Consider the following 13,857-nt stretch of genomic DNA (forward strand, 5'->3'; position numbering starts at 1 on the left):
ACTTCCTGCCCCACAGAGAGCATTGTGTTGATTCAAGAACTAGGAAAACTATCACAAAGATAGGGACAGCATGACTCACAGCACTTGGTACAAACACTGGTTCTCCGGATCTAGATTGGCTAGCTCCAACTAAATTACTAAATCCCCCACCAGAGCAGAATATATGGTAATTTAGATGGATACTTAAGAGCTCTGCTGCCTTGTCAGACCCTGTGGTTTCCTTGAGCACTCACACAGTCAGCACATACCTTGGATGCCTCTGTTAGGATGAGCTTGGAATCCTTCACCATGCATTGCAGAGGGATGGTCACATCAATCACTTTCACCTTCTCATTCTTCCGGCTGTTATCGTTGACAAACTTCCCATACCAGGCATTCACTACAATCAGACCTGCATTTTGCACAGGGACACCTCCATGGGCAAAGGCTGCCTTGAGCACCTGGGCAGCAACTAAAGAACCCAGCTCATGCCCTCACCTAACATCTTCCTGGAAAGATTCCCATATCCTTCAGCACACCAGGACAAGCCCAGCCAGAATGAAAGGAGAATTTCTGCACTGACCCGTGACCCTCTGAAACTTAACCAAGCAGGAAATAGGGCACAGGCAGATACCTTCCACCTCCTACCACTACCTTTGATCCAGGCCAATCCCTTCCTAGTAAAGCATTTCTACTTCTAAGTTCAGGATTAACAGAAGATGACTGAGGCAGTTCACATTTCTCAGAACAATGATTTTAGGTTGTCCACAGATTTAGGCAGCTGTCACTGCAGCAGTTACACTCAATTCACCCTTTGAATGTTATCTTTGAAAGCATAAAGCCCAAGAAGTTATACAGCATTTAGATTTCAAAGTTAAGGTCTACTGGCAAATTACGTTGCTCTGGAATGACAGAATCCTAGGGTGCCTATACACATGCAGTGAGGCTGCTCCGGCGCGCTGTAATTACAGCATGTTGGAGCAGACTCACTCGAGTAATTATGTCTGCTGGAGCATGGTAATTACCATGCTCCAGAAGACTCCCATGTGTCGTGTAGTAGTGTCCCCACACTGAAAAATGGTTTGGTGAGCTTTAGTTAAAGCGCCCCTGCTGCCATTTTTCAGCATGAGAATGCTGATACATGAGATGCTCCAGGCGCTTTAATTAAGCAGCTCTTGGAACTGCTCTAATTAAAGCTTCTGTCACCCCTCAACCCGGAGCATGTATATAAACACCCCACGACTCAAGACAACTGATATATACACAGACATTTATGGCTTTTTACAGTGGTCGCCCAGCTCTTAGGGTAGAAGTCAATGGAGAAAGCTGCTGGTGCCTATCCAGTATTGCCTGAATTCTCCTGGCTCTAAGTTCAAAGCCAGACCACATCCCCCAGCAACATGTTAGAACACTACTAGGTGTCCCCCCCTCCCTTCTGCTGCATTCTGTGTAGACACCCGAGATAAGCTTGACAGGCCTTCCCCTGTCTGTGCAGCAGACATGGACTTAAACTCATTCTGGCATGGGGGGCATCAGCAGGGCAAGACTAGGGGGTGAGGCAATTTTAGGGGAGCACTACCGCTCTGTGCTCCCCTACCAGCCAGGGTACTAGTGCTCTCAGGGGGGCACATGGCCCCCCACTCCCCGTATACGTATCACCTATGCATTCTGGATTTGTATTGAGCATGAAAACTGAAAACCCACAGATATCTCTTACGTCTACCTCCCACTTGTCTCTCCCCAGCCCTCCCACCTCTGCAGAGGTGCCCTTCCTCTCCCCAAACCTGCAGAACAAGCAATGTGCGCTGTGCTCTTTACCCATCCTGGCTTCCTCTGCCTCAATTATCCTCCGGACAGACTCCTGCATCAACCGAACCTGCCATGACAAAGAATAGAATAAAATGCAGCAGCAAAAGAGACTGTTTAAGAGATGCAAAGAAGTCCCATGTAGAAGCAGCTTCCTTTAGCCAAAGAGGGCCAGAGCCAGGTGAAAGAATTAGGACACATCTGCAGGCCAGGGCCTAAATATCTGCAGGCCAGGGCCTAAATATCACCTGAGAGCCAGCTAAGCAGCATATGAAATTGAGACTAAGAATAAAGAATAAAATGGGAAATTTAGTGCCATAACACAGAGCACTGGGCTAGTCCTGCCCGGAAATCACTCAAGCCCAAAAGCAGCGTCCCAAACAAATACAGGAGAAAGTATGCAGGAGACCCTGAAATCCACTTCCCATGCGGAGAGCATGCTGTCATGGGGCTATGAATAGGGACCTACCAAAATCCTGGCAGAAGTGGACTGTGTGGCAGCTCCTTTAATCTTGCAGGTTCCCCAGCACGCACCCCCTGCCAACTGGGGTTTTAAATACGGTGCCATTTTTGCCTCCGGGCCAATCAGCAACAAGCAGCAGGGTCACTGGGGCCCCTCAGCCAATCAGCAACGGGGCAGGGCACACAGAGGAACCTGCAAGATTAAAGGAGCTGCCATGCAACCCACTTCCACTGTGATTTTGGTAGGTCCCTATCAAAGGTCCCAGAGTGCACAGGCCTGCCAGTCCCCCAGACTTCCTAAATTAGGTGGTTGTAGCTACAGGAGCTCCAGTTGGCAGCCTACTGTGCAGAGTTTCCAGCTTCTCCCATACCCCTGAATTTTAATTATTTGTGTCCCCTCAGTTTTACTTTTACACATCCCCTGCCCAGAAATTAATTCTGTCCCTTCACCTAGCCCCATATCCAATCATCCTCAGCTCCCCACACCAGTGCTGTCCATTTGTTCAGAGAAAAAAGAGGAAGTCAGCAGCTAAGCTTCCCTGGGCTACAGGGCTTTTTGTTCATGTCAGCAGCAAAATCAAGGGGGCTCCCCCAAAACGAGGCTGATATCCATAAAAGGGCTGGAGCTTCTTCCAGCACCACCAGTCCAGTTCCAGTCCTGCCCAGAATCAGGTGACTTCAGAAACCAAGCAAGTTAGCAGCTGGCAGTACAGTGCAAGTTCTACATGCTGACCTGGGAGCACAGCTAGAGAATACAGCATGTGACCTGCATGCAACAAAATCATCAAACCAAGGACGATGCCACCCAGCAAGGGTGCAGGGAAGGAGAGAGCACTTACTGCAGCTTCTGCCTCCTGTTTCTTCTGTAGGATGTCACTGGCTGTGCTTTCCCTTTGCTTCTCCAAATCTCTGATAAAAGGATGTTAAACATAATTTTACATGCAATACAGACACAAGAAGGCACTTCCAATACTACCCATCTCAACAGACACAACACCCCAATGAATGAGGGCCACCACCTACCCAAGCTGCCATCAAGCTGTGCTGTGGGTCTGTGTACAGCCCTAATCCTTCAGTGCTCCATTTTTCCTCAGGCTTCCAGAATGCTACATAGTGACTGTACCTCAGATACCCCAGCACTTGACCCACCACCCAAAGACAACTGGGCAGGAGTACCCAACCCCATACTCAGAACTCACTTCTCCTTTTGTGCTTGGAGGTAGGGTTTGATGATTAGCCTATGCATGGCAAAGTAGATAACTAGGGGTCCCACGGTGGCATAGAATACAGCACTGGGAAGCAGCTGATCTGTCAGATGGATAGGGAAAAAGTAGGTCTGGCTAGCCCTGTTCAACCTAGAACAAAGAAGAACAAAGTGGCTGGTCACAGCAAGCCTGGAATTCTAAAGGGCCCAGCAGAATAGGTCCAACAACAGCCAGTGGCAGGGGATCCAATTCAGTGACAGCAGCCAGCAAAGGCCATGAGATGGTCTGAACTCTGAACCTTCAAAAGGCAAACATCTCCTAGACCAAATCAGAGCAATCGCAAGGCACACTGCAGAAGCCTGCCAGACCCTTATGTGGAAAGGACAGTGGCTTCTTCTGAAAAAATCCACTGCTGAACTGTTCTCACTCACTGAATGACCTACTCACCGGATTTTAACCAGCAAGACTAGATCGGTTACCTGTCCCTGTGCACAGCATGGAACACAATGTTCCCAGCTGCACAGCAACAGTGGATACTCGCAACAGAAAGAGGTCACACTCATGCATGTGTCTTGCAGGAAGAATATGAAAGATTTTACCATAAGCAGGTGGCAAACAATTTCAGCAAAGATCAGCTTCTCATTAGGACTGGAATCCAGAGCTGGGCTAATTACAGCAGTGTTTGCATGCCCTCTGCTGGCAAAGTCAAAGTATGCACTATAATATAGCAACACAGTAGGGGCTCAGTGTCTTTTTCTAATGCATGGTATTAGAAACATGTCAGTTTTCATTAGTTAACTGTAACAATATAGATGGCTCTAAATATTTGCCAGGGTATAAAGTTACTAGTGCTGGAACACAATTCAAGATATTCTTGAAACAGGAAAAAAAGTCCCCAGCCAGTTTTGTACCAGTTTCTTACAGTGATGTTCTAAACTTGTCTTTAAAAAGCACCCTCAGATTACTTTTATTTTCTTACAAACTGGATATGATTGAGATCTCAGCACCGGACAGAGGAATGCTGGCAATATGTACTTGGCTTCAGAGGGCCACATGTCTATCTCAAAAGCAAGGGCAGCTGCAATCTGCTCCTTTTTTATTGCATGCATGTGCATCACTGCCTTTGGGCTCTATTTGCCAATATGCCTGGAACACCCACATCAGGGAGGCCCTGATGTAATGTGGAGCAGAGATGCAGGAGATACATTACAGTTATTAACTTAACTGACTTGATTTTCAGGGACACGCCTTGGGGAACACCAACACTGACAGTAGCTCCTAAAATACTGTGCCTGGAAATCTTCCTCTCCGCTCCATATTCCACCACGGTCCCGAATAAACCAGCCCTGGAACGAGAGAACCAGAGAAGAGTCAAGCAAGGGCAAGCTCTCTGATCTCTCTCATAGCTAAATTTTATTTATTGTAGTTTCACAAAGTTTCAAGCAAAATAAAACAAGAGGAATCTACATAACAAGGAACATGCTGTGTACAGGAAAGGTTAGTTAGTGAGAGTGATTCACCCTGAAAATACAAGATAAGACCAAGAAGACAGGAGTCTTCTGCAGTGATTACAGGCCAAAGGTTCAGTTAAGCCACTAAGACTCCGGCCATTCATTTTACCTGATTAACAGGGAGAATTAGAATTCAAGGGAAGCCAACATTCAAACAGGACAGTACAAGCACAGATGTAGTGCACAGGTTGTGCAGGCCTGCAGCAGTGGCGATCAGATTTCCCCGCAGGACTCTCTGACGCATGGCTGGCATGAACATCCCATGGCCACACTTACTTGAGAGAGCCTTTGACTCGTGTGTGATCCTCATCCTGAAACTTATGCTGGTAACTGATCATCATGAAGGAGTTGGGGATTCCCAGCTGAAACACCAGAGAAGCATGAGTGTGTGGGAAAGCATCACTAGTCACCACTGTGCATCCCCAGCCACCGCTGTGCATCTCCACAGAATCCCCTTTCTACTCAGACCCTCATGCAAGGTATAAGCATGCCAAGAGCTGTCCCTTGCACGCCACTACTCATGACTGGAGCTGTTCTACGCTCACAGTGACTGGCCCCGTAAAGCACTGGAGCCTTTACAGGGGAGAGGACTAAGGTTTCAGGATATAAGGGAGATCCCCTTTTACAGAATAATCTGCAAAGCAACAACCAGAGGAGAACTGGCTTAAAAGGGCAGTGTCAGTTGGTTTAATGCCAAGGTTTCTATTACTATATCTGGTGAAAAATACTGCATTTACTCAAATCTAAGACAACCCTAAATTTAAGACACCTCCCCCAATAATTAGATTCTATACATGGAAAATTTATAAATTTGTTATAAATTTTCCATGTATAGAATCTAATTATTGGAAGGTGATCTTTAATTCATGCCCCCACTGCAGGGGGACAGGTGGGGAGGCAGGTGGTGTAGGGAGATCAAGCAACTTGCCCCTGCTTGTGCCTGCCCCCACTAAGCTATGCTCCCCCTTTACCCTCCCCAGCCTCTGCTTCACCCGTCCCCAACTTTTAACCTTGCTCAATGCTGGCAGACTTCATCCCTGTTTTAGCCCGAGGCACTGAGCATGGCCTCAGCCTAGCCCTCATAGCAGCTCTGTGGACTGTGCATCACCATTATGGGGTCAAGCTGGGGGAATGCTCAGTGCCCAAGGCTGCAGTGTTCATGGAGCCTTGCCGGTGCACAGCAAGGGGTAGGGGGAGGGAGGAGGGGAAGAGGGGCCAGCAGAAGACCAGAGGCTGCATGGGGAGCAGAAATGGCAGGAAGAGGCTGTAGGAGGGAAACAGTGGGGTGCAAAGGTGGGGGAGGGGCACGGAAGAGCCCACAGGTAACAGCTACATCTATGACCAAACCCCAAATAGGAGTCAGAGCCTGAGCCACAGCAGCTGCCTACCCACCCAACCTCCATGGCCCTTGTTTGTGATTCTAAGATAAGGAGCTCCCCTTCCCATGTTAAATAGGGAAAAAAGCCCATCTTAGAATCAAGTGATATGGTAAGCTTCCAGGCACCCTTAAAGAGAGCAACTGGCAGCTGCTTGCTTTATCCCAGACTAATGGGATCCTTCTGAAGTCCCCCACTCCATTCCTACCTAGCCCCACATTTCTTATTAGGAAGTCACTGCTGGAGTCTACAGGCAAAATGGGTGGGCACACACTGAACTGCACCAGTGCATCCAGGACTGCCAGATGTCTCCATGCAGCAGGAAGATTAGTGTTTCTTCCCAGACAAAGGGGAAAATTAAGGCTGTTCTCAAACACTTCCCTGAAGCACTGTGCCTTAGGCTGGGTAGCAAGCATGTCTAATGACCCAAAGACACCTCCAAAGAGCTAGGCCATTTCTGTGCCAAACATGCTACAAGCTCCCCCAGTGAATAAGGGACTGCCAGGGAGCATTCTCCACTGCACACAGCAGTGAAGGACTCACTTGCATTGCCACTGTGAAATGGCTGCTTTCGGTATCCCGGACAATACTTGTGTTCATGGATGACTGGATACCCCATCGCCACTGTAAATAGCCCATGGTGTTCTTATCTAGGTTTCGTGCCAAGACAGTTGTGAGGCCTGGTTGGATCCCACGGGATGAAAACTGCAGAGCACAGTGCGTAGTGATGAAGCTAAAAGAAACAAGGAGAGTCATGGCAGTGACAGTAAGTACAGAGACTTCCTTCACACTGCCTCAAACTCAGAAGCATCAGTAGGCAGGGCACCGCAAGAAGCATTTGCTGCAAGCTGCAGGCACAACTCTCCAGGTCCAACAGAACCATCAATCAGTTTAGACAGTGCGGAGTAATGACAACTGACAGGAAACTGTCACAAAAGTAGACCCCAGTCCAGCCACAGGGACCACACTAGGACCAGTCCAATGGAGCCTTTGAAACACAAAGCTTTGCTGTCCAATAGATATGACCTGGGAATTCATGGAGTTGGCATCCTCAGCTGCTAGACAGGCTTTCAATTGCTGTTCAGCAGTTCCCTGGTATTAGCATGAGAAATGGCATCAGTCAGCTACATACAGGAGAGTGCTATGATGTACTCAAGGGACTACAATGTTTGCAAATCAGGAGGTCTCTGAAGGCAGGAGACTGCATTGCCACCAATGATCCAGAAGCTCCAATACACAGGAGTAACCACCACCACCACCTCATATGGTACTGCAAAGAATGATGGCTCAGTCCTGTGCCAGCCTGCATCCGCCTAAGGGTAAACCCTGCACTACTTCTGTCCTATGAAATGTCATCTATTTTCCGAGTGTCACCACTGCTCTCTTGCACGAGTCCCATAAAGCCCTAGAGGAGCGGCCAGGATTCTGAAGAATATTATTGAGCATTACTGCTGCACAACATCCTGAGGCTTGTGATAGAGATCACTTGAGCTTTGGTCCCCTTCCCTCATCAACTTGTGGAAAGACATTCATATAATTTAGAGCCACAAAGCAACCTGTTTTTTGCAACATAACTGACATTCAGGATCAACCTCTGAAAAAAATCCAAGACATCTATTTGTTCTACCTTCCCCTTCAGATTATGAATAAATGGCTTAATTATACTCACCCTATTGCCATTGTGGGACACTATGTCACTTTAATGGTCCCTTGTCCTACATGGCAATGCCAACCTGCTTATTTGCCTTCCAAATGCAGGCATCCCCCCCCGCCATTTTCTCTTACATCCCAAGCAGAGCCAGCACCCTTGTCACAGCAGCAAAAGGACAACCAAATTACAGTCTGTGGGTTCACTTTGAAAATAAGCAAACTGCCATTCCTGCTACAGTGAACTGGGTCAGAATCCTTCCCATTTTAGGTACAGATATTCATTTCATTTCTTCATTTTTCTTTTTAAACACAAACGTGGCAAGGAGTTTAACACAGGCTTTCTACACTCGACTCTCAAAGCTGGCATGTTTGCTTGCAACTCCAGCCCACTCTGTTGACCTCCACATTCTTGCCGATAGTTTGCAAAAAATAGTTTTCTTTAAGAACCTTTCTGAAAGGTTGCAAGGGTGCCATCTGCTGGTTACAGCATGGCATGCCACTCCAAAGAAGCTGGAGCAGTGTACATAAAGCTTAAAGCAACATAAAATAGGAAAATAAGATAGCATTCGTTTCCAAAATGATCAACCCATAAAGGGATAACCACTTTCAGATGAGGCTAAAAAAAAGTTGTGAAGCACCATTCTTATTTCCTTCATGGTAACCTGGATCACATGCCATGAAACTATTTACAGTAGCAATACTGTAAACGGCAGCAAAGTTTTATACACATACAAGCTTAACTGTATGTGTCTGTGCATTTCTGTATTCTCTCTCTGCTAAGTCTTTAAAGACTATTGTTTAACAATTCCCTCCCAGCCTGACCTGACAGCAGTCAGACTCCTGTTTTTAAGGACACCACGCCAGGGCACACTGACTGCGAGGTCAAAAATCCAGGATTATGACTTCACAACCAAAGCAAATACATATCCAAGGGTGACAAAGAGCAGCGTATTGAACCCCAGAGCATAATTAAAAGTATGAGGCATAATAAAAAAGAACCAACAAAAACACGAATACATATGCAACCTAAATATACAAATACACAATAGCATCAGTATAGAATATTAAAATAAAGAGGGCGCACAGTAGCTTTTCATATATTTACCATCTTGGTGTAAGGTTACGAAGTATCTTCAAACCAAGGAGAGGTCCCTGAAGGTCTCCAGCTTCAAACTCTAGCTGTTTAAACATAAGAGGCAAACCAGTTTAGGAGGAAATTACTGACAACAACTATACAGCACTTCCTCACATCTTTATCCTGATGATTTTGCACTACGGACATGTGTCAGTGTAGCATACACAATTCATGACTGTCCACTTTAGCCACCAGCCTTTTCTACTAGTGTTAGGTTCAGGATGAGTAGCGTCTCAATGATACTAGTAAAACGTCTGCTGATTTTACACCAGCTCATCTGAATAGGAGCAGTGCCTGACCTAGTCCCTGAAGTGAAAGGCATGACATTTCCACCAAAGTTCCAAGGTAGCAACTGATGGTTTAGTCCCCAGATGATTCCTCTTAACAGACACACCTACCCATCCAGCCAGGATGGGGGGCGGGGGGGTGCAAAAGCAGCCATCTGTGATGCAGGGGTGGCTACAACCCAGCTCCCAGCACCCTCCTCCACTCACCAGTGCAGGCAGACCTACAGGAACCTTTGGGGACTTCTTTTATAAATCCCTACAGCACGTAAGAACCCCATCCACTTCCCCTCCATGCTCAAAAGTATGCCCCCTCCCTGCCCCTTCCCCACCTACTTCTGCTGCTTTCTCTGCTGTACAGGGGAAGCTTCAAAACTGCTCCTACCTGATCCAGCCAAGCTCTGTGGTGGCTGGGTTCAGCTAGGAACAGTGAGGGTAGCAGCAGCAGCGATCGGTGGGCTCCTCTACCCTGCCCAGTTCCTGGGAGCTGGCACAGGGAGGGGGAAACCCCCCACCCATTACAACTGCCCTGTCACTGTCCAAGTTGAGCCCAGCCTCTACGCAGCCTGGCTGGAGTGGCCAGAAGTGCCCCTATGACAGTGGAGAAAAGTAGCAGCAGTGGGTAGGGGAGGGAATGTGTCTTTGGACGTAGAGGGAAGGGGAGGGGAGAATTCTTGCATTCTTTGGAGGCAAAAAAAAGTCACCAGAGGCTCCCATGCTACAGTTCAATCTAATGGAGGGGAGGTAGAGGTACAGCCATGCCACTGCATCTTCTTTGGATCCGCCCCTGCATGTGCATGCACGCGCACACACACACACACAAAATCGCAATGTTTAGAGAGGCAAAGCTGCAGATTTTTTATTATTATGCCTGTAACAGAGACCTCCATCTCCTCTTATGCAGTCCATTAGACAACAATTACTGCATCCCAGAACAATTCATAACTGGTAACCTAAACAGAATCCTATTCCTAATTTCCTGCCTTTGTCTGATCTGGAGATTCAGTGTGACACCTAACTTCTAACAGTTCTTAACATCACTGTCTATGATGCTGAATTGCAGGGTTACTGTATGATGGGGTGGGCAAAATACAGCCTGTGGGCCAGATCCAGCCCACCAAATGATTTGTCTGGCTTGCAGGCAGGCGGCAGCAGCAACACACAACAGGCCCTGGGCGAGCCACGCTCAGGCCCCAGCCTCTGCTGGCAGGCAGTGAGACTCCAGCTCTGGCTTCAGGTGGAAGCAACCCTGCCTGCCTGGCAGAGTGCAGCACCAGCAGAAGCCAGGGCCTGAGCACAGCTCACCAAGGGACTGCCATGTGGGAGCAGGCAAGTGGGGCTGTTGCTGCCCAGCATCCCCTATAGTGCCTGGGAGATGCAGTCTGGCCCCATAGGCCCTGGGCGAGCTATGCTCGGGCCCCAGCCTCAGCTAACAGGCAGTATCCAGGGCCTGCTAAGCCAGACTGCATCTCTTAGGCATTGCAGGGGACACTGAGCAGAAGCAGCCCTGCCTGTCCATGTGGCATTGCGTGGCAGGCCCTATGCAAGCTGTACTTAGGCCCCAGTGGCTCTGGCCACTGTGTGGTGCCGGGCAGGTAGGCAGGGCTGCTTCCACCCAGCATCCCCTGCAGTGCCACCAGAGGCCAGCCTGTGCCTGTGTGGGATGGAGCCTGGATACAGGCCTCCATGCTGTCCTGTCCCACCCCACCATCAAGGCTCCTGGGAGCCGCAGAGTCTGGGGGAGGGGGGGAGGAGGCAGGAAGAGTGAGGGAGAGGGGGCGTGTGCACATGCACCAGGAGCCCTGATGGCAGCACAGGACAACATGGAGGCCTGCAGCCAAGCTCTACCCTTGCCCCCTCCAGTTGTGGACATGACCAGCAGGTGCCAGCTCCAGGCAGGCTGGGAGGGGCAAGCCATGGCATGCCATAGTCCTTATGCTCCCACTTCTGCTCTGGCACTAGCCGCTGCCTAGCTGCCAGGAGCATGCGTGTGCGTGGCCCTCAACAGCTCACTAAAACTCACTAAGTGGCCCTCCAGCCCAAATAATAGCCCACCCCTGGGATATGATCCTGGGTCCCACAGGCTGCTGATATTTTAGAAACAAGTCAGTGATCTTGCAGTCTGGATGAAACACCACTTCCTTTTAAGCTACCTTGGATCATCAAATGCTACTGATCCTGGTTACCAGGTGAAACGAACTGCATTCAAATGTATGCAGCGAAATATGATCTTCTAGCTTCATTTTAGATGACAGCCCTGTCTCTGGTACACGCCACCTTCAAGAGACGGTGAAAAAAGCTGGACTTTATACCATCTGGCGCCTGTCAACCCAATGCCATCATTAGGATTCACAACTTCCAATATACTCTGCACATCTTCCAGAGATCCTGAGGTAGTGTTAGAGTGACGTTGTAGTTACTGGTCCAGGAGTTATGCAAGAGGCAATGATTTCTTAGGGTGATAGCTTTTATTGGACCAACTGCATTCAGTGACCTGATGAAAAGTATCCTGCATCTGAAAGCTTGTCTAACTATCCCAATTCTGTAATTGGTCCAATAAAAGATACCGCCCTAAGAAATCTTTGCCTCTGTCACAGAGATCCTGAGGGTCATTCCAAGTTAAGAGCCACTGAAATCCACAGCCATTGCATCACCCAAACTGGCGAAGCCAGAGTTTTAACAAGCTCCTCCTGTTACTGAATAGAAGTGAGCTAAGGGTACTTTATTATTAATAGTCAGCACTTTTTTTTAATCTAAACTGTTCACATTAGATTACAACTCCATGAGGCAGGCAGACATTATCCTGATAGCTCAGAGAAACATACAGTAAGGAAATAAGCAAATTCTCCACAGCCACAACACATATCAATCCAAGAGTTTGAGGAACAGCTCACATGCCCTGCCTCCTAGCTTCATGCTTACTGTATTACTCTATACTGTGAATTCAGTGGGTTCTACTTTATGCACACACATGAAGTACCTGGTGTCACACTAACAGTTCATCACACAAACATGCACTTGACATTCTCACTTTTGTTTTGTGAAACTCCAGTTCCAGAAGAAGCACGCTTTTGTTCCTAAAAGAATCTCATGCCAGTTCAGTGACACCACTAATGAATCTAGGTCTTATACTTTGTAGATCAACAGCCTGGGCACTTGAGGAAAAGCTGGCTGCCTCTTTGAACTAAAGGAATTCTGTTGGAGACAGTTTGGAAACACAGCTCTTGGCATCCCCTGTACTTTACTATAGGTGCTCTGGCAGATGGTGTTCCCTGGGTATGGCTGACAGCTGGACACTAGTATTAGCATATGAGGTAAGGGTGCAGAGAGCAAGCACTGAATTGCACTAAGAATCAAGCTGATGTAAACACTGCCAGCTCAAAAGGTGAGCTGCAAGGACAAGAAAACGAAGACAGTACTCAAGGGCTGGGGGAGGAAAGAGGCATTCAGTCACTGTTCTAAAGTGGATTTAAAAAAAACAATGCAACCTCTGTGCAGAGAAGCTGCTAAGACCCTCTCTGAAAGAGATGATGGTTTGGAAGCAGCTGAATGGACATGGCATATCCAAGGAGGGAGAGCAAAGCTGAGCTCCATCTGCTCTTCACATGCCAAAGGTAGAGCGAATCTCAGAGCTGAAATGGGAGTGAGTTCACTGAAACCGTGACTTCCCATTTTAGAACCAACATCTGTTAGCCCTGCCTCAAAGGAACTGTTTTATTGTCAGCTTTTGTTTCAGGCTCTGGTTTCAATTCTGGGTTCAGTCAAAGGGCTTCATTTCCATATAGGCAGCAGAGGCCTAGTTGCTTCTCTCTTAAGATACAGGTCCTTGGTTCCAATGCCTAATTGCAGGTATTTACATTTGGCTCTGGTGCATAGTTTCTAGGTCTCCCAGGTGACCAGAAGAGTTTTCATGGCAGTTTCATGTTAAACCCTATCAGCAGTTCTGTTGCTGCATAGTCTTGGCATCTGTAGAATGTTCTTGCTGTTTCATTTACTAGTCTGGGTGACTTTCAAGGCTACTATTCAATGTTAATTTGGCACTGTGCAGTCTCATCAGCAGCAGTCGTTCAACTGGTTACCTTTCAATAGGAAGAGTTTCCAGAAACAAGCCTTGTTCCTTACATATCTCCTTAATAGATTTACTATACATTTATTTAGTCATTTGTTAAAAAAAGAAAAAATACCCAAACCATTAGCTCCTATTTTATCATGTCCATCAAGAAACCTGGTCTCCATCACTTCTAAATACCCCTTGCCCACAGCACTAGGTAACACATATCATCTTCAAGGACTATGGATTACCTCAAACTAGAGATTCTGACCCTAAATTAAGCACGCTTCAGATTCTGGATTTCCCTTTTTCCCTTTCTGAAAAGGAGAGGGGGGTAATGTCATGAGGCATCATATCTTGATACTTTGTGAGTCTTGAAGAATTCAACAGGAAAGAGT

General features: G+C 47.6%; 1 protein-coding gene across 2 annotated transcripts in view; it reads right to left on the reverse strand.

Moving 5' to 3' along the window:
• The window catches only part of DNAJC11 (DnaJ heat shock protein family (Hsp40) member C11), a 55,283-nt gene that overhangs the window by 3,699 nt on the left and 37,727 nt on the right, over positions 1 to 13,857 (reverse strand). The window contains exons 6-13 of one of the 2 annotated variants that reach the window (XM_025206417.1): positions 9,095 to 9,168; positions 6,883 to 7,072; positions 5,240 to 5,325; positions 4,682 to 4,798; positions 3,447 to 3,602; positions 3,087 to 3,156; positions 1,798 to 1,855; positions 249 to 391 (exon numbers count right to left, since the gene is read on the reverse strand). In XM_025206417.1, coding sequence (XP_025062202.1) covers positions 249 to 391; positions 1,798 to 1,855; positions 3,087 to 3,156; positions 3,447 to 3,602; positions 4,682 to 4,798; positions 5,240 to 5,325; positions 6,883 to 7,072; positions 9,095 to 9,168 — 894 coding nt within the window. The remainder of the gene's footprint in view (positions 1 to 248; positions 392 to 1,797; positions 1,856 to 3,086; positions 3,157 to 3,446; positions 3,603 to 4,681; positions 4,799 to 5,239; positions 5,326 to 6,882; positions 7,073 to 9,094; positions 9,169 to 13,857) is intronic. The other variant, XR_003094510.1, reaches the window with a different exon arrangement.

This window comes from Alligator sinensis, unplaced genomic scaffold, assembly GCF_000455745.1.
Source record: "Alligator sinensis unplaced genomic scaffold, ASM45574v1 scaffold322_1, whole genome shotgun sequence".
Taxonomy (NCBI): domain Eukaryota; kingdom Metazoa; phylum Chordata; order Crocodylia; family Alligatoridae; genus Alligator; species Alligator sinensis.